The sequence below is a fragment of the Sebastes umbrosus genome, chromosome 18, assembly GCF_015220745.1.
Source record: "Sebastes umbrosus isolate fSebUmb1 chromosome 18, fSebUmb1.pri, whole genome shotgun sequence".
Taxonomy (NCBI): domain Eukaryota; kingdom Metazoa; phylum Chordata; class Actinopteri; order Perciformes; family Sebastidae; genus Sebastes; species Sebastes umbrosus.
Window position 1 is genome coordinate 5,538,035 of NC_051286.1, and position 23,635 is coordinate 5,561,669.

A 23,635-nucleotide genomic window follows, 5' to 3' on the forward strand; every position below is an offset into this window, starting at 1 on the left:
TAAATAAATAAATTTAAAAATAAATAATAAATACATACATAAATAAAAGGGAAAACAGAAGAGTAAATAAACAGGGATGCACCTATACCTTTGTATGCATTCTATCTATGAGGGTTTTGAGCTACTGGGTGGTGTATTTCTACTGTATATAAGCTCTTTGGGTGTATGAAATATCATAGTCATTTTATAATTTTCCTTCAAACAGTCTGGAGCTACTTGTTAGAATTGCTTTCAGTCTTATTGCCACTTATCTGTTTTTATGCAAAAATAAATAAAATAAATAAATGTAAAATATATTAAAACAAATACATAAATAAATAAAAGTGCATATTAAAACAGTCATTTATTTACTTATTTAATTATTTTTGATTTTGGCAGGTTCCGTCCTCCATAGCAGGGCTCTTGGCAGTTGGCATGTGAGAGGGTGGCATGACTTTCCTCACACTCTCTTCCTCTTTGTGTGCATTGCATCTATTATGATTCTGAGCTGCTGGGTGGTGTATTTCTACTGTATAATAAGCTCTTTGGGGTGTATCAAATATCATAGTAATCATTTTATAAGTTTCCTTCAGACAGCCTTGGGCTACTAGTTATTAGAATTGCTTTGTGTCTTAATCATATTGCCAGTTATCTGTTTTTTATGCATCCTACTTTATCTCTTCTGTGAATCCATTAGTGCAACTCTAGAAATGATGCAGCCAAATATGCTCCAAGCAATTAGGATTTATTGTCTGGCAGTGGTGTGTAATTCATAACTGAGTCATACCAATTTATGTTTGTTGTCTTAACACGTTACTCTCAGGTTGTTCAGGGAAACGTAAGAAACATAACACTATCAAAGTCTCATAGGCTTTCAAGAAGGGAGAAGTGTCGTGTCTTGAAGGTAACCCGAGAGTTGTGGGGAACCATCGCGAGATGGTTCAGGTTATGAATTAGTTGGGCATCAACTCTCGCGAGAGTTTTCTGCAGATTCAGATTTCGCAATTTGCGGGTTACCTTCTCGACACAAGTTAGTCCACTTCCTGTTGGCTCTGTGTCTCTAGTTGGGTAATACTTCCAGTTTATTTCAGGGTTTGCTTCAGTTCCTGTTAGTTCATGGCTGAAGTACAGAGTTATTGAGAAAATGCCCTGCAGTGTAGCTTACAGTCGGTATTATCAGACATAGTAAAGAGGATTTTAATCATTTATCTTGTTGCAAATTAATATCTCACAGCTTTAAAGTCGATTTCTTTCTCTTTTTTTTTCTGGTAATGAGTTAAAAGAAATGCATTTATCTGTAGCCCTATTTATCCTGGCTGCAATCTCCATTTGTAAAGGTAAGTAAAAGATCTTATTTTTGATATTTCTTGTGATAAAGCATTATGTTAAAATGCAGACTGGTCAGAGCCTGTTCTGACTGTTATTTATGGGAAATGCTTGTTTTGTTTTGGTTTCATAACATAATGTTCACTGAGGTTAAAGTGGTTTAATAAACACGAGTATTGGAATTTAACTAGAAATAATTTGCTATAGTCATAATATAGTATTCCTTTCATCCAATCAGTATTTTAAATTATTATTAATATTATTATATACAGTTACAGATGAGCCCTAAAGTCTGAGTCGAAGACTAAAACTGTTAATTTACATTGAATTGCAACTGCATTAAAATCTACAATATTTTATTTTACTTCCCATGTGATAATTTCAAGAATATATTATTTAGAAAAACCACAAATCTATAACTTGTTATTGAGAAATATTTGTAGATAATTCCAATTTTATATGACTTTTTATTCTCATATTAACACATAGCCATAACAGATACTTGTTTTTTGTCTATAAAAAACGACATCAGATATGAACACAAAGTAATATAGTCAGCTGTGGAAAGTAACGTAAGTACATTTATTCAAGTACTGCACTTTTGTACAAATTCGAGGTACTTGTAGCCTAATTGTAGTCCTACTCCACTTCATATCTGTGTGAAATGTAGTTTTTATTCCATTCTTTTTATTCACTATATTTATTTGACAACTGTAGTTTCTTTGCTTCTTCTTCAGATTAGTAATGCAAAATATAATTAACAAATAAATTATGATATATTATTATTGATTAAGCAACTTGTAGTTTATACATTTGTTAAAATCAGCTCCACCTTTACCAGCTGCAACATTAAAGTAATGCTTACACATTAATACATCATTATTACATCATCATGACATTTACTTGTAACACAGTATTTCTACACAGTTGTATTGCTATTTTTATTTAAGTAAAAGATCTGAAGAGTTCTTCCACCACTGACTATCGCCCTCTTTGATATTCTTTTTCTACTGTTTCTTTTTGTTTCGTTTTTTAAACTTTCACAAAGCACTAAATTAAAAACACATTTCAAAAAGCGTTGTGAAATAGTCAAATTACTCACAACAAACACACCACTACTAACATGCTGCACTCTATAAGTTTTTGCAAGTCATTCTCATCCAAAGGAAAACCACACAGCCAAGAGAATAAAGAGCCTCTGCTGTAGTGGGATGGTAATAGTTTTGCATCGACTTTATCCGTGATTAAAACTAGTCTAAATATTATCAACAGTCTACCAATAGTTGTGTATATTGTAGCTTTAGTTTGAGTTTCAAGTTCTTTATCATTATATGCACAACAATTACAGTGAAGCAGTCGTTGGCAATGAAATTCTTGCGCATACAAATACTGTAACAAGAAAATCATGTAAGTAGAAAATCTGATTATGATCAAAGACATTCAAATATACAGCAAATATTGGAATACAATATCATATCACGTTAAATTTAATAATGTGGTAGACAGTTGTATGGTAATAGTAAATTCTATTAAAAACACTTACTTACAGTGTTACATAAGGCATTTCCAGACTTCTTAAAGACTCTTCTAACAAAAAACATTTGGGTTTTGGATCTTAAGCACCATGAGAAATATATATATTTTTAATTTATCTAGTTTGATATACATGACATCTTTTTGTATAACACAAGAACAGAATAAATGCGTTATTATGTTTGAGAATAAATACTATAGAAAGTAACACCACTATAGACAAGTAAGTGTATAAGCTTGGTTCACATTGTACAAAATGCTCAAAGATATATGTCATTTCCAGAAAACAGGGCAACGGGTTAAAAAAAATATTCTTATGTCATGCATCAGAATATTCTTTTGACTTCACACCTGTAGTTCAACTTCAGTTAATTTGGTTTGGACCAAGTGGAAACATACACACTGCTGGTTGAGTTCATGTTTACACTGACATTTTACAAACAAATCAAGAGGAGTAAACATCAAGCCAAATGGACTGACAAGTCAATGATTGGACAGTTATGTCAATTGACATCCTGCATCATGAGCGCATCATCAGGACCCACATTGGGAAATAACCGTCTAAATACAGGTATATTCAGACGGACAGTAGGAGAAAAATAATGCTTTGTTTGAACATTAAAGCATGTAAACATGTTCTAGTAGAAACCCAAAATACAAGCATGAACCTGAAGATGAGCATAATATGTCCCCTTTAAATGTCTCTTATCTGTATATTTATGTTCTCTGGTCTCACTAAGAGCGCATGTAAACAACTGAATATAAGCATTATTAGACTGCAAATGGACTACATGGCTAACTGGTAGAGACAGGACGAAAAAGAGGCGTTTTGTGCATCAATATGCCAGGGTGTGTTACTGTGGTATCACTATGTCACACCCTTTTTTAATGGACTTAATGAACTGCTAAAGCACACAGAGTAGGCTACAAGCACAACAGACTTGTAATTGATCAGGGAAAATCCCTGCATTCACTGACTCGTATACATGGCACCAAATCGATCAGACAGCTACAGCTGATTCAGAACGCTGCTGCTAGAGTCCTCACTAAGACCAAGAAAGTGGATCATATCAGTCCAGTTCTGAGGTCTCTACACTGGCTCCCTGTCTCTCAGAGAATTCATTTCAAAATACAGATTGATTTATTAGTGGTTTAGCTTTTGAAATTGCACTAAAATCATATATCTAGTGTCAAAAAAATCAAGTGTTTTGGTCCATTTGCTTTCACACCACAAATAAACCGGACCAGAGTCCCTTTTGGAAACACACCGAGACCCCCCTTTTCAAGCAGTCTCGGTCCAGTTGTTACATCAACAGCTTTCACAACAGCCCAAACCAACTGTACTAACCAGGCAAACGCACACCAGGGTTCGTGTTGACCGAACCAAACAGGTTAGGTGTGAAAGCACCATTTGAATATTATGGAAATATCACCACTGCTGATACTGATCCTGTGTCTTTGCATACTCCTCCGTGGCGTTTCTCACGCTTTTCTGCTGTCCCTAAATAGATCAGGAACTGTGTCAAAGGCATGTGACGGAAACAAAAAAATGAACACGGCTTTATGTGACCAATGCAGTTTGGCTTGTGGTTCATTAAGTTGGAGGATTGGTTAGCAGGCTAATCTTTCTACCACTGTTTTATTTCAACATCTTCAAGCTCTTAGTGGAAATCTGAGAGTAAGCCAGTGAGGTTCCCGTCCTTCATTTGCAATTAAAAGCCCCTAATAATGACAATTATTCAAATGAAAGTGCAAATTTTGCTACCAGTAAATATTTTTCACCAGGTGTGATGATAGCATTACATTTACGTTACAGTTAAAACAACTTTCTGGGTCTCTCTAAGATCCCCAATATTTAATCTCCAGAAAAACGGACGCTTAGCATCGAGACTCTAATGGGCTCTTCTTTGCTGTTGGAGCTCTAATACAGTATCTTCATGACGCAAATTGAAGTCTTCCTGTTGCTGCTTCAATTGGAAAGCTTCCCACCTGCAACCGTTTGCGAAGCAGCAACAGGAAGTGTTGAATCATCAGGGTTAGTGACCGACCAACCAACCAACCATCCAACCAACCAACCAACCAACTAACTCCTTGTTTGATTAAAAAAAGAAAAATTGATATACATGTAGATTTGGACTTTTTTTCTGCAGTTTATCATTCCGTTTCTAATTGAAGACTGAAAGATGCAGTCACAAGTGAACTGAAAGATAGAAAATAAACTAAACTGGAGGGACGCTAGAGCGGATGTTGTGTCAGTTTACAGCAACTGGAAACAGAAAGACACACACCACAAATATGCACCACCGTTGCCACCACCATGGATGGCTCTTACTCTCTTAGTTTGAGTGCTTTAGAACTGAACTGAAAGATAGAAAATAAACTAAACTGGAGGGACGCTAGAGTGGATGTTGTGTTTCCAGCATCTGGAAACAAAGACAAACACCACAAATATGCACCACCGTTGCCACCACCGTGGATGACTCTTACATTCTTAGTTTGAGTCCATGAGAGGAAGATAATACCAGTATATCTGTGGACATTCCCCCTGTGATTGAAACATTGGTGGGAAGTAGCTTACTTGCTTTTTAGCCAAGTGTTAGATGAAAAGACTCATACCTCTTCTCATGTCTGGGGTCTCAATATGAAGCTACAGACAGTAGCAGGTTAGCTTGGCATTAAGACTGGAAACAGCTAAGTTTATTAGTGTTGCAGGTGCTGGTAGACGGATTTTGTTCCCATCGAGTGCTATAGGAATGACATATTTGTAAGCCGACCAGGAAGTTAGCATCACCGTGGGTTCCTTTGACAAAAAGCCAATGGGATTTTTCCATTGGGTTTTGGATTATCGCAGAAAATAAGTTCTGTGGCAAACAAACATTTATGATACTTACACGTTTTGTACAGCAAGATAATCTTCACAAATGAACACCACTTTTGTGCGTTAATACAATCACCAGAAGTAAAAAGCTAACGTTAGGCTATAAACGAACTACACACCGGTTGCATGACTTCACGCCACCGCCACTAAGCTAAAGACGAACTAGTGTTGGGCATGATGACGTTTAGTAGTCTCATTTACCCTAGCCCGTTCGCACGAAAAGGCGTATAAATGCCACGATAACGTTTAAGTCAAGTCAATTTGACTAGGCGTCCATGAGCCGTTTAGCGTGCAATGAGTACGCCTTTCTTGATTTCCACGTGTCTTTTGTATCCTGTACTGACTGCAGTGTAAACGCATCCACGTATAAATGCTGCGGTAACTTAGTGGTTTTCTTGCTGAACCTACGTTAGTGGTTTTCTTGCTTAAACCTTACTGGGGACGTTTGCGTGGCGTACAAATGACACGCTAAAATGCGTACTCATGACACGCGTAATGTCTGTGTAATGTTGTGGTATTTATATGCCTTCCCGTGAGACCGGGCTGTTTATCCACGCCTTTTTGAAGCCATGCAAAAGATTGAAAATCAGACCTTATTTCTGGCATCTAAATAAAAACCCACTCAAAAAAAACAATTGACTTCCAGATGAGGGAACCTGAAGTGCTAAAATGCAACTCATTCCTGTAGCACTCTATAAGACAGAGCCAAGCTAGCTGTTTTCCCCTGTTTCCAGTCTTTATGCTAAGCTAAGCTAAGCCAACTTGCTGCAGGCTCTAGCTCAAGCCACTAGGAAGAGCGCCGGTCGTTGATCCCAACTTTCGTAGTGGCCAAACGGTGGTACTGCAACTTCCGTGTCAGTCACGTGATGCATTGGGCCCAAAATTACTTTTTCCCATAGACTTACATTGAAAAAGAGATGTCTGTAACTCAGCGCATAATTCTTTTTTGAGGTGAATTAACTTCCCAGTACGAACACCTAAATAGCCGTTATTTAAAAAATTAAGATTTAAAGTTGTAAAATGAACTAATAGCCGAATCCAGAGTTATTTCCCTTCCTCCGTTCATGTGAGTGAGACCCAGACCGAGGAATGGAGCGCAAGCCGCGACGACGGCGTGACGTTGGGACCCTGTGACCGAGTCATGTGACCGAGCGGACACTATTGCGCATGTTCCATGTGCCCAATATCCGATTACTTTTCCAGATGGAAGTCGAGTCATTTAGGCTTCATGCGCCACTGAGCAACTTTCATAAGAATGAACGGGGCCCCGCCTCCAACGCTGTATCCAATTCTCTTAATACATCCAGGCTCTAGCTGCATATTTGCCATACAGACACAAGAGTGGTATCAATCTTACCATCTAACTCTCAGCAAGAAAGCAACTCCTAAAATGTCAAACTAGAATTTAATTTACATTTTGAAATATTGAATAACTTTATCACTTCCTGCAGGCCGGCTTGAGAACAACTGCAACGTTTTCCCTAAAGATAAATACATCGAAGTGGGATCCGATATCGACATAGTGTGCCAGACTTCATGCGTCAAAGGAAAAATCTTCTGGACACTCAACAACGCACCCGTAGATGAAAGATTGTCAAACACCATCAACTCCTCACACACAGTGCTGTCACTGAGGAAGTTCACTCACCACAGTGCGACGCTGCAGTGCCACAGTGCAGTTAATCAGCAAGTCCTTGGAGGCACCAACATCAGAACGTACTGTAAGAAGTATTTCTGTCACTTATATTATGGCTGCAATAACATGAAATATACATGTATGACATTGCTGACTTGCTTTTTTTCACAGCAAAACCCAGCAATATATCATGCATCTTGCATAATAAAGATCGAGACGAAGGAATACCAGACCTGTTCACATGCAACTGGGAGCACCAGATTAATCCTTCATTGAAAGTAAACTACACTGTACTGAGGTGGGTGTCGTATTTTCTTCCTTTTGTATAAGAATTAGGGCTGTCAATCGATTGCAATTGATCGCAAATGAAGCACACATTTTTTATCTGCTTAAAATGAATCTTAAAGGGAGATTTGTCAAGTATTTAATACTCTTATCAACATGTGAGTGGGCAAATATGCTTGTTTTATGCAAATGTATGTATATATATTTTTTCTGGAAATCAATTAACAACACAAAACAATGACAAATATTCTCCAGAAACCCTCACAGGTACTGCATTTAGCATAACAAAATCAAGCCCAACAGGCAACAACAGTGTGTCAGTGTGCTGACTTGACTATGACTTGCCCCAAACTGCATGTGATTATCATAAAGTGGGCATGTCTGTAAAGGGGAGACTCGTGGGTACCCATAGAACCCATTTTCAGTCACATATCTTGAGGTCAGAGGTCAAGGGAACCCTTTGAAAATGACCATGACAGTTTTTCCTCTCCAAAATTTAGCGTAAGTTTGGAGCGTTATTTAGCCTCCTTCTTGACAAGCTAGTATGACATTGGTTGGTACCAATGGATTTCGTAGTTTTCTAGTTTCATACGATGCCAGTATCTTCACTCTAGCTTTGAAATTGAGCCCACTACTGCCTAAAAATCACAAGTTGCGTTAATGCATTAAAGAAATTTGTGGCATTAAATCAAATTTGCATTATTATCGCGTTTACTTTGACAGCCCTGGTAAGAACTAATGCAGGAACAATTCTTTGTCTTGTTGATGTGTGTACTTAATATAAAACATGTATTTCTTTCAGATCCACTCGGTCAAACTCTTCCAAGAAAAAAATCTGCACATCACATAGAACAGAGTGCACATCTCATTTAGTAGAAATATCTGAGAATAACAGTATTACTGTGAGAGCTGAAACTGCTCATTGGACAGCTGACTCCGACCCTCGTGAATTTGACCCATTGCACATATGTAAGTAACAAATTTTGTCGGAAAAATATATTTCTTAGTGATATCTTATTGTTTTAACATTGTACATTTCTGCATTTTGATGTGCTGTCATAATTATATTCCCTCAGGGAAAATTGTCCCTCCGAAATCGTTAAATGTAGAAACCTTCTCTGATCGTGTGTTGGTTAAGTGGAATCGGGCGAGTTCTGGTGCCCCGGGTCACTGTCAAGTCAATTACAGCAAGGTACGTCCCTCTTTGATCACCTAAATGCAGCATTTGAAGTATTTCCCAGAAGCAACTGAAAACAGCATAGAATAAAACGCAACAATGTCAATGATCGCGATCACAAATCAGAAAAAGATGAACATAAACAACACTTCAAAAGGTATTGTAGAAATGAATCGGCACACTGAGATCTGAATTGAACTGGATTCACCAAACTGTTAACTTTTCCTGCTTGGGTCGGAGTCGATAACGTTACTTGCTCCCGTCGCCGCCGCTCTCTCTCTCTCTTGCTTCAGCACTCCTCCCCCCCAACTAAATCTCAGCCTATGGATCAAACAGTTGGCTATTAACACATTGGTTATTTACTGACAACACATAGCCTAACGTGATTCAATCAAATATGTAGAGATGTCTGGATAAGCAGTATCCGGCCACTGTGTTAAGCCTTAAAATAAGCCTTAATTTATTAAGGTGTCGCGAACGTTCAGGTTCAGGCAAGGTCGCAAAAATAATTATTAGATATGTCTATAAACAAATGTTTGTTTAACAACAAATAAATGCATATAAAGTTGTAAATATTACAATCCAAATATACGTCAAATAACATTGACATCTATAGGATCTTCGGTTTTCTATCCCCCCAAAAAGGGATGCGGTCTCTATGTGCCGGTCTGGTCTACAGACCATTTCACAGTTGTAAACTGTTGTAAAATATTCCAAATGTGTCCCAGTTGCAGTGTATGTGAATGACATCAGCTGACAGGAAGTAAACATGGACCCAAGCTGTTGCCTATAGCGATGCATTTCTGTTGAAACGGTCTGTATAGTAAATAGGGAGTAAATAGGCAGTAGGCGTTGCTAAAGCTACATGTCAAACTGAAACCTAACTACCAACTTGTTCAGCTTTATTTCTCTAAACGGAAATAAAAAGTGGTAAAAAAAAACAACTAGTTCAGCTGATTCTGCTTGTGTTTTTTTGGAATTCCCCTTCATGGCTGATTGAAGCTATTTCTGTTTGCCTTTCTGTTCCAGGCTGCCAATGAACAAACTACAGTGGTAAGAGACACATAGTTCCCTAACAAAGCATCTCATTTCAACAAAACAAAGCTGTGTTTGTTTAAAATCGTTCCTGGTAATGTATCATATATTTAGCTTTGGACCTTCTGAGAAGAGTTTTTAACCAAATTATTTCTGTTTTTCTTTGTAGGTGCTCAGTGAGACTCTAAAGGCAAATCAGCACGGGGAGAAGACCATTGACATTGCGAAGTTTGAGTCCTGCAGTAACTACAGCTTTTCAGTCCGCTGTGCTTTAAACAAAGCCCCCTGGAGCGACTGGAGCCACAAAAAGACAGTTCTGACCCAACTAAATAGTAAGAGAAATGTCGAAACAGCTTACTAGCAGTCACAGCAGGCTATTAAATCACCTATGCACAAATATCGTTTCAATATCTTACATTATTATTGAGTTTTTTTTTCATTCATTTTTAGTAATTTTAAAAGCCTGTATGACATATGAATGAATTGGCTACAATAAGACTGATGATGATTTGGCACCAGTCTGCTCTCATGGTCCAGGTGCTCATGAAGATCAAAGATAACGCATTCACAACAACTTTAAGAAGTTCATACTGTGTTATCAGTTTATTTAGAAATGCGTCCTTACAGAGTCGGCCAAGTTGCTCCGCCATGTTTCTACAGCAGCCCAGAATGGACAAACCAAACACTGGCTATAGAGAGAGCCTTTCAAGTTTTTACGTTACCTGAAGATAGTTCTTCGACACGCTTGTGAATCTGCAGTAATGTGAGCTGCAGAGTGTAAAACCGTGGTACCGCCAGCTGCCGTCTGGCTTCTGTTGCTCCTAAAGTAATGTTATTATGGTGAGGATAACCTCTGAGTGAGGCGAGCGGCGTTATCGCGGTTTCACACTCAGCGGCTCACGTTACCGCAGTCTTGGAAAGGGAGGAGTGAGCGGAGGGGTACTCAGTTGGTTGCAATCTGCAACCACATCCCTAGATGTCGCCAAATCTGACACACACTGCACCTTTAAGAAATGAACATTGGTTTCGTTTCCAGTAAATAAACGAAAAATATTTATTTGCAAAGTTGTGTAGAAATGGTGAAATCCAGAAACATTATCGCTGGCTCTGAGAGGGAATAAAGATCCGTTTGAGCTGCTGAAATCTGACACTTTCAGGTTGCAGGTCGGGACTTGAATGTGAATATCTTAAGAAACACCAACTGCAGAGTCTAATATTAGACTTGTATTATTCCAGAGAACGGATAACAGCCTGGTGGTGACACATAATCAGGTTTTCACAGAGTTGAGGATTAAATGTTGAACAAGTACAGATTCGCATTGCACAATGTAGTGATATAAATCTTCTGGAAAATCACAAACACTCTACCATTGTTTACAGCTGTTACCATGAGCTCGAGGCTGTTTTTGCTTTTAATTGCGGGTGTGAACAGTGGTCCTGCTCTGTCCCTCCCAAAACTGTTTACTTAACATTAGTAATCATTAGAGGCAGTCAGATTAATCGGTGCCAGTACGACGCTGGGACGTACATCACCGTTTTGCATTCAAGCTCCATGCACAAAGAAAAAGTAGATAGGGGGAGAAAAGAAGTTCATCCAGCCATGTAACTATCCATTCATGAAATGAAATCACACACTTTAGGATCCTCTTTCCTAAAGGTAATAAGCACGAACAATAACGGTTTGTAAGAGTAGCATTTAACAATGTAACGCGACGAACAACAGAAGTAATCCTGGCCAGTCATACTGTAAGCCATTGCAAATAAATAGAACATATTCCAACAATGTAATCCACCAAATCACACTTCAGGATGTTCTCTTACTAATGATTAAATTCAGGGTGACCAAAAAATTATTTATTAAAAACGGCGTATGCAAAAGTAAAGTAGATATCGGTAAATTAATCAGCTTTTTCCCGCTCCAAACTATCGTTATCATATCGGCTCTTAAAGGGACTGTTTGTAACTTTTTAAGCGTATAAATGTAGCGGGTCGGCACACATGCGCGTTCGCATATGCGCGCTCGCGTGTGGTCGCAGCCTCGTCTCCGCTGCCTGCTCTCCTTCACTCAGACGGCGCGCGCGTCCTCGCTGTCTCGCTCCACCCCTAGACGTGAACGCGCACTCACTCCACACTGCAGAAGAGTTAGTTTAGCTCTGAGAATATCTAGTGAATGTAGAGTGGACGTTTGTGCAGAAATAAATGCTGCAGCTCCTCCAGACCAACAGAGGTTTTTCGTGTCTTGTGAAGTGACGGGGCTCCTCAACGAGTTACGTTATCGTCTCGTTACCGACCGGGTGCCGGTGTCTTCGGCTGCCGGCTGCGGTCGGGAGGCGATGACGTGACTCGTTGAGGAGCCCCGCTGCTGAAGCCTGCGCTGAGCAGGAAAAGCCAACACTAGGATCAGCATTGATTCATGGAGAGACCTTCGTCTGGTCAGCTAACATTACTGCCAAGCAGCTGAAATATAGAGTGATATTGTGGTTTTAGCTGACGTGTGTCGCCTCACTGTTTTGAGCTCGACGCTGACTTTCGTTGATTTCAAGGCCACAGGTGACGCTGTTAAGCAGCATTTCAGAATCTTACAAATAGTCCCTTTAAAAATGAAAAAAAGTGTGATTGTTTGTAACCTATTTGAACCCTTTTACAGAGAGTCATGTGAAGCTGCGCCTGTGGAGAAAGGTCGCTGAACCGGAGAAAAATGGAGTTAGAAGAGTTCATGCCATGTGGACGGTGAGGAAGCCTGTCATTTAAAAAATATTCTTTATTTCCAAACTCATAATTCAGCTTCACTACCATTACTTATTGGTCTAAAGTGCTTCAAACTGTCTACGCAGGAGATTCCTTCAACATGCAAAGGCACATTTACCTACGCTGTCAAATCGACTCCCTACAAGGAACACACGATGGGAATAAATTGTACATTACGGGGCAAGTTGACTTGTGATGTTGACGTGAGCCGAGATGCACACAGAATCAACTTCACAGTCTTCCACGATGAATCCCTGTTTGTGGAAGACTCTGTTTATGTTCCAGCCATCGGAGAGAGTGAGTTTTAATGCTATTGATTCTGCTTTTTTAATGGGTAACAACAATTTATGGACCTTAATGCATAATTTTAATGTAACAATGCTTTGCCCTGATGCATGTTTGTAACTTGGCAGGCCTCCCTCAAGTTACCGACATCCAGACCTCAACCCTCGAAGGCGTTATTCTGGTCAGCTGGAAAGCTCCCATTCAGTCTGTCAGTTGTTACATGGTGGATTGGACCCACGATGGAAATCAATACTACTGGAAGAAGACCAAATACACTAACGCGACACTCTCTGGTAGGTTAGAGAACAGGCATGAAATGCTTGATGGATGTTGAGTGAACACTTTGTGGGTGGGAACATTAATCCATGGAGTGAACCTTGTGGCTGAAGCTGATTTATAATGGGCTGACTTACAGTAACTTGTTTTGACCGTCAGATCAATTTGTGTCTTATCTTTGATCGTCTGGGTGTGGCAAATAATGGCTTCACTGGAGGCAACAGTAATGCATTTTACAAAACAGAGTTTTCAAGAACTGTGACTCACCTCTCACAGAGATGAGATATGCGTCAGTCTTTCCCGCTTCGTTCTCTTTAAGCTTTAACGAGTGTACGCCGTCAGAACTGCTCGTCGCATAGCTTCAGAAACGCCTCTCCCAACACACCTTTCTGACGCTGGATTAAGGGGTGCTGTGTCCGGCCATTTCTATTCTATTTCTATTTTGAGATACAAAGTCAAAATATTGAGAAGGTTTCTCTTTATTTTGAGATGCTAAGTCAAAGTATTGAGAAATTTTATCTTTTTTGAGATACTGAGTCAAAATATTGAGATACGAAGTCAAAATATTGAGAGACTTTCTCTTTATTTTGAGGTGTTATGTCAAAATACTGAGAATTTTTCTCTTTTTTTGAGATACTAACTCAAAATATTAAAAATTAAGTCAAAATATTGAGACATTTTTTCTTTTTTTGAGATACTAAGTCAAAATATTGAGAAAGTTTCTCATTATTTTGAGATACTGAGTCAAAATATTGAGAACATTTCTCATAATTTTGAGATATTAAGTCAAAATACTGAGAATTTTTCTCTTTTTTTGAGATACTAACTCAAAATATTAAAAAATAACTCAAAATATTGAGAAAATGTCTCTTTATTTTAAGATACTGAATCAAAATATTGAGATACAAAGTCAAAATATTGATAAATTTTCTATTTATTTTGAGATAGTGAGTCAAAATATTGAGAAAGTTTCTCTTTTTTTGAGATACTAACTCATTATTTTGAGATACTAAGTCAAAATATTGAGAAATGTTCTCAATATCTCCTTCTCAATATCTCCTTACAGACCTCCTGGATAAGAAGCCATACAACATCACAGTAACTCCCCTCTTTGAAAACAAGACAGGTCATGGCACACAAGCCCTTCATATCTGCTCCAGATTCGGAGGTACGTCATTCATTTTTCTTTTTTTGTGATTCTGAATTTTTTTTTTCATGTTTAACCAGTCTGATTTTAAAAAACGTGGTCCCTACAGGTCCAGGAAATGTCACTATCCATGTTCAGACTAACGACAAAAGTGCCCTTGTGAGCTGGAATGTGACGTCGCAGGAGGCATGCAGCGGCGTCGTTGTCAACTACACCGTCTTCTACGGCGAACCACCGCTCAGTAAGTCCACCTCAGAGACTTGTTTGAAAATGAGTTGAAGATTTCCTCTTACCTTAAATGACATTTCTGTCTTCTAGATGATACTCTAGATGGCTCAAAGCAGGACTTCTCTTTGAAAGATCTGATTCCAGACACCTATTACAGCGTCTATGTGAAGGCCACAGCTCTTACAGGAACCACCGAAAGCATTGTGACGAGCTTTAAGACCAACAGATTTGGTGAGTACTCTGTAAGGGCTGATGAGGTTAAAAGGTCTGCACTTATAGGACTAGATCAGGGGTCAGCAACCAGCGGCTCTGGAGCCACATGCAACTCTTAGGCTCCTCTCCAGTGGCTCCCTGTGGATTTATAAAAATGGAAATGAATAACTGTTTTTTGTTTACATTGTCATTTTTATTTATCATTGTTGTAGGTCTATGGTACGATGGTACGATGGAGTATTAGGGCCACATTTAGGAAAAAAATTAATCTGAGATTACAAGAATAAAGTCATAGGATTACGAGAAAAAAAAGTTGTAATATTATAAAGTAGTAATTTTACATGTTATTTTTCTCGTAAAGTTATGACTTTATTTTCGTTATATTACGACTTTTTTTCTCCTAAAGTTATGACTTTATTCTCGTAAATTACAACTTTTTTCTTGTTAAATTATGATTTTATTCTCGTAATATTACGACTTTTTTTTCGGAAAGTTATGACTTTATTGTCATAAATTACAACTTTTTTTTGTTAAATTATGACTTTACTTTCGTAATATTACGACTATTTTTTCTCGTTAAGTTATGACTTTATCCTTGTAATATTACAACTTTTTTTTTTAAATTATGACTTTATTCTCGTAATATTACGACTACTTTTCTCGTAAAGTTATGACTTTATTCTCATAAATTACAACTTCTTTTTGTTAAATTATGACTTTATTTTTGTAATATTCCAAATTTTTTTCCTCGTTAAGTTGTGACTTTATTCTCGTTATATTACAACTTTTTTCCTCGTTAAGTTATGACTTTAATTTTCGTAAATTATGACTTTTTTTCAGCGGTAAATCGTTTTATTTACAGGTGATCAGCAGTAAGTCATTTTCTGTCAGAAGGTGGCCGGATGTCTGTGAATTTGATTGGATAGAAATTTAAACAGGTTCACAAAGGGGCTTTTATGTTATCAAATGTATGTACATATTCTTTGAACCTGTAGCGAGCCACTCAGAAACGAGCTACTTGTTGGAGACCCCTGTTATAGTGATTCAATTCGCTAACTGTATGACTGACTGGTGGCTGCAGTAGCATGCTGTTCAGGCAAAGCTACATAATCTTGCTTTAATCAAGCCCAGATCTGTCTCACAACAGCTGCCACAACAACCTGCTGCTGAAATCAGTGCCACATGTTTTTGAACACCACACAGACACGGAGGGCCTGTAGGGAGAGACGATTATCTGTGGCCCGTATCCAAACTGAGTATCTAGAAAGTATCTAGAAACTCAGACAAACTGCTCAAAAACATGTTTCCCATCAGTTAGAATATAATGTTGTCATGCATTATAGTTCTGGAGAAGTGAGTCAACAAACTAATATACAACATGATTAATTCTTTCTTTCGTTAGGTCCGGGGCTCATCACAGCAGTCAGTGTCGTCGGAAGCATCATTATAGTTCTTGTGTTATCTCTGGGATTATGCTGCACTGTTCAGTAAGTTTCAATCTTTTACTGTAACTGATGATGTGATGTATGGATTGATTTCAAGTGACCAGTGACATATCCACGCCAGCAGTAATGAAAAAAGACATATTGTACTACATCTTGTGGTCATACACGGAATAACCTTCACATAATGGTGCCCCTAATGATGATGATGATCTGCTTTTTTAAGGTGGCAGAAATTCAGGGCGAAGCCGGTGCCTAACCCGCGCCTGGCCAGTGCTGTGACGTTGTGGCCAACGGCAGGCCGTCAAGAGGTGAGCTCAGTGAGGAATTACATCCGTGAGACAATTCAATTCAAGGTTATTTGTGGTAACATATGGAAAAGGTGTCGCTTTATTCAGGTGGTAGTCATGTAAACGTATAAATAAATTGCAGTGGTAAAGATAAACCTAGGTTTTTGTCTTTTTGAGGGGGGGTACAGGGGGTCTTTAGGGGGAGATAGCAGGTCAACAGTAGATGTCACATAGAAGTGGCGTACATCATCTGAAAGCTGGGAACCTGAAGATTAATTTGAGATGCAGCTCAGCACTGTGTGTCAAGTTATTTAAGTCATAAATCAGAAATAAACATGAATTAAGTAATTAAATTAAATTGTAAAGGTGTATAAGGGCTAAGAACATCACAATAGAAGTATATGATGGCCATTCCCCGTGCTCTATTATGTCTCATAATCACCATGTCATGTTGCAGCAATTTATGGGTTGATACCATTTTGTTACTACAGATTCTGTACTAAATTTAACCATTTTTTACCACTTGAGAATTGATAAAAATGATCGATAATCCCTCCAAAATACCACATTAAGACATCAAGACATTGAGGAACACCATAGAAAAAGCCATGCTGTGATTTGGAATCAAAAACTTTTGACATTTGGAGATTTCTGCAAGAATTGCATTTTTCTGCGATTAGATGGCGAGCACATCTGTTGTGAAAACTGCTCAGAAACCTCCTTATTGTCAATCTAGCTAGGAAAGCCATCCATCCTCTGAATGCTCTAGGTCTCTAGTTTGTGGCTGTAAAGTTTCATGAGGCTGTGATTATCCTAGAGGTCACCACAGGTTAGTTTATACAATCACAATGAAAAGGTTACTATGGGGATTAACATCATCACACATGAATACAGTTGGGCTCATTGGATACACAAGAGTCTTATCTTTACAGTGATACCCAATTTATGTAATTCAAGTCTGTTTAGGGACCCCAGTATGCAGAAATATTTAAATACACCATTTTAGAATAGGCGAAAAATAACATGTTTATACTGCATGCAAAAAACTGCATGTGATTATCATAAAGTGGGCATGTCTGTAAAGGGGAGACTCATGGGTACCCATAGAACCCATTTTCATTCACATATGTTGAGGTCAGAGGTCAAGGGACCCCTCTGAAAGTGTCCTTGCCAGTTTTTCCTCGCCAAAATTTGGCCCAACTTTGGAGCGATATTTAGCCTGTCATTACTGTCATGATTCTATCACCAAGGTTTTATCTCCTGAATAAACCACTTTCTCTTTCTATGTGTGTTTGTATGTCATGTGTGGATTTATGTCTACAGGGGATGTTCCAGGCATTCAGTAATCCAACTGAAAGCCTCTGTGACAGAGTTTACACAGAGGAAGCTCAGAGGAAGGCCAGCTCTCCAATAGACTGTTACGGTAACCCAGCCAGTGACCAGACGGACGACTACGTTGACTCAGCCACGACTCCAATAATAGACGAAAAGCATGAAGACCCAGTCAATCCTGTAGAGACGCCGCGTCTCTCTTCTCCCGATGATTCCACAGCTCTGCTTTCTGCAGAGAACAGCCCGTATCGAAGTCAAGCTTCTGTGGAAAGTCCTGCCTCGAAGTGCAGTAAACAGTTTAAGCGAGTTCCACTAAAACAGACGATGTACGTGACTTTGGACATGTTAGAACAACACGGTGCCAGGTGATGGGAATGAAAACAAAACCATAACAACATACCAAGAGCTCAAATGCATCAATCAGCTCAGGTGCGGTTTAATCCTGCCAAAGACTTCCAAGATTGTGTCATTATCCTGCTGTGGAGTGAAAGTAAAGCAGAACGACTGTAATCTTATATTCATAACCTATTTGCGGGAAATAAAAGTGCTACTGTGTATCATTTATTGATACAAATATGTCATATTTATAGCTAAACAATGTGTGTACAAGCTGCTTTATTTAGACAACTTGATGTCTTTTGCAGAGATAATTATATGGAGATAAATGTAGCAACAGTTTTTGTTCTCATTTAATGCAAAGTCAATAAAAGGTATTTATTTTTTCTTCAGTCGTGACAACATCTACGTCATGATGTGGACCCTTCAGAACTCTTAATAGAAATTACAGTCATTTTAAAGGGACTGTTTGTAACTTCTTACACGTGTAAATCATTGCGGGTCGGTGTCCCATGTGCGCTCGTGTGTGGCTACGCTGTTCAGACAAGACTCCAACACAAACTACTCGGAAGCACCAAAACCGCAAAGTTAGATCTAGTGAAGTGCGTCTTGTAAACAGTGTTGGACCAGGGCCGGAGTCTCTGCTGTACTCTGCTCCGCTGCCTGCTTGCCTTCACTCACACGCCGCGCTCGTTCTCACTCGCTTCACCTCTACACGTGCATGTGCGCACACTACACACTGCAGGAGAGTTAGTAGCTCTGAGAATATCTAGTACAGTGGACTTTTGTGCAGAAATAAATGCTGCAGCTCCTCCAGACCAACAGAGGTTTCCCGTGTCTTGTGAAGTGACGGGGCTCCGCAGCGAGAAACATTATCGTCTCTGACCGGGTGCTGGTGTCTCCCCTGTTTCCTCCGGCCGCGGTCGGGAGGCTGAAGCAGGAAAAGCCAACTCTAGGATCAGCACTGATTCATGGAGAGACCTTCGTCTGGTCAGCTAACATTACTGCCAAGCGGGTGAAATATAGAGTGATATTGTGGTTTTAGCTGACGTGTGTCGCCTCACTGTTTTGACGGATGCTCACTCACATTCAGGTAGCGCGTGCACACAGGCGAGCGCGAGCAACAGGACGCTGACTTTCGTTGACTTAACGGCCACAGGTGTCGCTGTTACAACCAATTTCTGATTCTTACAAACAGTCCCTTTAAAGTGTTTTTCTTTAAATAAAGCAATGGAATTGGGGCCCACATTATGCGGTTGAAATGATGAAACAAATATGTACATGTATGGACTGCATTATATTATATCTCAAAGCACAGGTTTGGCCAGTGATAGCATGCTGAACATTTATGTAAATGATTTGTTGTAAAAGTCATAATGTATTATAGATTGTCATATGTTTCCTGTTTATCAGTGATATATGCTCTTGTTTAAACAGTTAGTAAACTGATAGCTTTACACTGTAAAGCTGCATTTTCTCTTTAACAACTTGGCATCAAATGTATCAATGACATGTACTATACATAAGCTGTTGAATAGTGTAGCATTTATTGTTTTTGCATCAAAACTGTACTCAATTTGTTTTCAGACATGGTCTAATGCATTGTCACATATTTAATTTAATTTGTATTTATTACATTTGTATTAATAACCAAAGGACACTGCAACATGTAATAAATATTCACCAAGTTAAATAAGTTTGAAAACTGGCGTGGATTTTATGATTTATTTTTATTGAACATGTAAGAACAACAACAACAACAAAAATGACCTCTTTTTTGGTTCTGAAGCAGATAAAAGCACAATGGATATAAAATAAAGTAGACTACATAGATAGATAGAAATAAAAATGAAATCTAATAATAATAATAATAATAATAATAATAACAAATAAGTCAGCAAAAACATGCATCAATGTTCTTAAATTAATTTTATTGTAGAAAACTGCATGATTTTTGTATTTTATTTATGTCTTTCTCGTGTATACCAGCAGGTGGCAGTGTGGCGCAGTGACGTCGTCTGAACTACAGACATTAGACACCAGAAGAAGAAGAAGGCTAGCTAGGTTAGCTCCAGCTAGCTCGTCTTGTTGACAGTGGAGCTGAACGTGATGCTAACTGCTAACTGCTAACTATTCTGTTATTCCAGGTAAACAGACTTAAAAAGAAGATATTTGGGATCGCTAAATGAGCCGTGAGTCGTACTAATAACCTATGTTTGGTGTAATCCCCTGCCGGCCCGTCGTCAGGTGGACCGGGCTGAAACCAGTTGGATGATTCTGCTGAATTAGAAGCTAACAGGCCGCTGAGAAGCCGCGGTGCTCGGGTGAATACCAGCCCGGGATCAGCGCCTTCTGAGCGGGGGAGCAGCGTCAAGACTCTACCTAGTAATACAAGGTTTATCTTAGTTATTATTACAGTTAAACCAAAACAATGTCACACACTGGACCTCCTCCTCGATGGAGGAATTGTCCCAGAAGAGGACAACCTGTGGCAGGTGAGACCCAATATCACACCTTTAGATTAACCAGCTTTAATGCACCTTAATGCTGCACAACATGCTGGTTAAACATCTTCTCTGACATGTTATAATCTGTTTTTTTTGTGCAAACATTCTGATATATTAAACAACATTTAACTAGCTATTTTTTGTGTAGTTTCAGTCATGCATATTTTGCAATGTTAGCATCACAACATTGTGATTTTAGCAAGCAGTGCACTCCAAATTCATGTTATTTTATATAAATTAAGAGATAATTGGTGCAAACTGAGATGCCGAATTAACTGGATAACATCAATACACCACTTAAACTCAGATTTTTATTGAAAATGTTGCATTTGCCTGTTGTAGTGGGATTAACCAGCTTTAATGCACATTAATGCTACTTTGTGTGCAGAAACATGCTGGTTTAAACATCTTCTTTGACACTTTATAATCAGTTTTTTTTGCAAACTGTCCTGATATATAATAAACATTTAACTAGCTATTTCTATGTAGTTTCAGTCATGCATATATTGCAATATTAGCATCACAACATTGTGAGGATAGCAAGCAGTGCACTCCAAATTCATGTTTCTTTTATATAAATTAAGCAATAATTGGTGCAAACTTAGATGCCGAATTAAGTGGATAACATTAATACACCACATAAACTCAGATTAAAAAAAAAAAGTAGTTTAATTTGCTTGTTGTAGAGAGACAAACTTAAATAGCCACTTTTTTAAATGGAGTTTGGTGTGAGTGTAATCAGGCGCGCTTTGTTTAGCTAACTTGGCACCTTGTCAATGCCCAGCTCCCAGTGTTTATTTACTAGTTAATATCTCTAATTTAATTCAGAACAAAAGCTGAGTTTGTGGTGCTGTGTTTTGGTTCATTTATTTTCCACTAGTGCATCAGAAGAAGTGCTACTGAGTTGGTGCTAGCTTTTGCTGTCGAAGCATCACGTGTCAAAACAAACCGTGGCTGTAGCATGATGGCTGTGCATGATGCTGTGCAGTGGTGCATTAAAGCACTGTGCAACAACATGGTTTGTTTGGATCTCGTGTTTCCAGACGAATCTCTTCTCCACATCTGCTTTATAACAATGCAAAAAAGTCTGACAGATGTTACATTTCAAGGCACAGCTGGTGACACATCACTTTAAGAAATGAGCTATTGGTACACATAATTGGGTACAGAGTTTTTTTTTGTTTGGGATATTAACCACCTTAGCTATGTCAACAAATGCTATTTTGCATTTAATTTAACAGGAGCACAGCACATAGTTCCTCCTTGATTTGGACTTAACCTGCTTAGGTTTGATTTGATATAAGTGTGTTAATTGTTGACACATTTTTACAGTGTATTTGACTGGGCTTTGCAGAATTCAGTAATTCAATTAAAACCCTCTGAGACCCCACAATAGACCCTTTTTTGCCTTTTTTTTTAGGGGGGTGCAGAGGGTCTTTATGAGGAGATAGCAGCATACAGAAGTGGTGCACATCATCTGAAAGCTGGGAACCTGAAGATTAATTTGAGATGCAGCACTGTGTGTCACGTTGTTCTAGTCATAAATCAGAAATAATAATGAACTAATTAATTAATTAAAATCAATTGTAAAAGTGTATAAGGGTTTAGCACATTATGATAGAAGTATATGATGGTCATCCCCATGCTCTATTATGTCTCATAAGTTGTTGCAGACATTTTTGGGTTGATACCATTTCTTACACAGATTTGGTGCTAAATTTAACCATTTTTTTACCTCTCGAGATTTTATAAAAATGATCGATAATCCCTCCAAAATACCACATTAAAACACCAAGACCTTGAGGAACATCATAGAAAAAGCCATGTTGTGATTTGGTATCAATGTTTCATGATGGCTGTGATTATACTAGAGTTCACCACAGGTCATTTTATACAGTGAGGTCAAGTTTCACTGTACAATGAAATGGCTCCTATGGTTTCTAACATCATCTTACATTAATACTATTGTGCTCATTGGATCCACAAGAGTCTCAGCTTTACAGTGATACCCAATTTATGTAATTCCAAGACTGTTTAGGGACCCCAGTATGCAGAAATATTCAAACACATCAATTTAGAATGGATGAAAATAACACATTTATACTGCATTGAAAAAACTGCATGTGATTATCATAAAGTGGGCATGTCTGTAAAGGGGAGACTCGTGGGTACCAATAGAACCCATTTTCATTCACATATCTGGAGGTCAGAGGTCAAGGGACCCCTTTGAAAGTGTCCATGAAAGTTTTTCCCTCGTCAAAATTTAGCCTAACTTTGTAGCGTTATTTAGCCTCCCTCATCTTTCTCCCCCCGACAAGCTAGCATGACCTGATTGGTACCAATGCATTCCTTAGGTTTCATATGATATCAGTACCTTCACTCTAGCTATAAAACTGGACCTGCGACAGCCTCTGAAAGACAGTAAAGTCGGTCGGGATCGCATGCGGGTCTCAGAGGGTTAAGGATAACATCATCCTGTAAATAAAAATGAAGCTTTCGCTGCGCCAACTAATCAATGCATCTGCTCGCTAGTGTTATACTGAGGACCACTGGTTCATTACTTGTATTTTCCCTCATAGGTAAATTCCTGCCGATGAAAACGATGTTGGGTCCCAGATATGATGACCAAGTTGCAGAGGAGAACAGGTTTCACCCCAGCATGCTGTCAAACTATTTAAAAAGTCTAAAAGTAAGTAACTCTGAATTCTGAAGTTCTGAGTGATATTTTGAAGTTGAAAACCCACATCTCACCATGTCTTTTTTGTCTTTCTTCAGGTGAAAATGGGTTTGCTTGTGGATTTGACAAACACTACGCGTTTTTATGACCGCCACGACATTGAAAAGGATGGCATAAAATATATGAAGCTTCAGTGTAAAGGGTACGAGTAAATTCACTTTCATAATAATATGTTTTATTTGTGAAGTGCTTTTCTAGATCCAAAGTGCCATGAGTTAAGATAATTGTGAGTTGTAGTTTATTCA

The 23,635-nt window shown here is 38.5% G+C and overlaps 2 protein-coding genes across 4 annotated transcripts in view; both read left to right on the forward strand.

The window, feature by feature from the left end:
• The first annotated feature begins 1,068 nt into the window (after positions 1 to 1,068).
• Positions 1,069 to 18,375, forward strand: LOC119477567 (interleukin-31 receptor subunit alpha-like). Its single transcript, XM_037751700.1, has 16 exons — positions 1,069 to 1,316; positions 7,168 to 7,437; positions 7,524 to 7,650; positions 8,440 to 8,606; positions 8,714 to 8,829; positions 9,844 to 9,867; positions 10,019 to 10,181; positions 12,497 to 12,579; positions 12,684 to 12,894; positions 13,011 to 13,175; positions 14,225 to 14,326; positions 14,415 to 14,546; positions 14,624 to 14,764; positions 16,149 to 16,233; positions 16,415 to 16,499; positions 17,802 to 18,375. The coding sequence occupies exons 1-16, from the start codon at positions 1,265 to 1,267 to the stop codon at positions 18,177 to 18,179; spliced, it is 2,301 nt and encodes a 766-aa protein (XP_037607628.1). The 5' UTR covers positions 1,069 to 1,264; the 3' UTR covers positions 18,180 to 18,375.
• A 1,773-nt stretch (positions 18,376 to 20,148) lies between these two features.
• The window catches only part of rngtt (RNA guanylyltransferase and 5'-phosphatase), a 111,026-nt gene continuing 107,539 nt past the window's right edge, over positions 20,149 to 23,635 (forward strand). For 2 of the 3 annotated variants that reach the window (XM_037750820.1, XM_037750821.1), the window contains exons 1-3: positions 20,194 to 20,641; positions 23,233 to 23,342; positions 23,429 to 23,532. In XM_037750820.1, coding sequence (XP_037606748.1) covers positions 20,578 to 20,641; positions 23,233 to 23,342; positions 23,429 to 23,532 — 278 coding nt within the window. In that variant the 5' untranslated portion in view covers positions 20,194 to 20,577. Of the gene's footprint in view, positions 20,642 to 23,232; positions 23,343 to 23,428; positions 23,533 to 23,635 lie in introns of all 3 variants that reach the window. The other variant, XM_037750819.1, reaches the window with a different exon arrangement.

Coding starts and splice junctions, on each gene's coding strand:
- LOC119477567 (XM_037751700.1), top strand. CDS start 1,265: ATGCATTTATCTGTAGCCCTATTTATCCTGGCTGCAATCTCCATTTGT. Junction 8,607..8,713: donor ATTTGACCCATTGCACATAT/GTAAGTAACAAA, acceptor ATATTCCCTCAG/GGAAAATTGTCCCTCCGAAA. Junction 16,500..17,801: donor CAACGGCAGGCCGTCAAGAG/GTGAGCTCAGTG, acceptor TTATGTCTACAG/GGGATGTTCCAGGCATTCAG.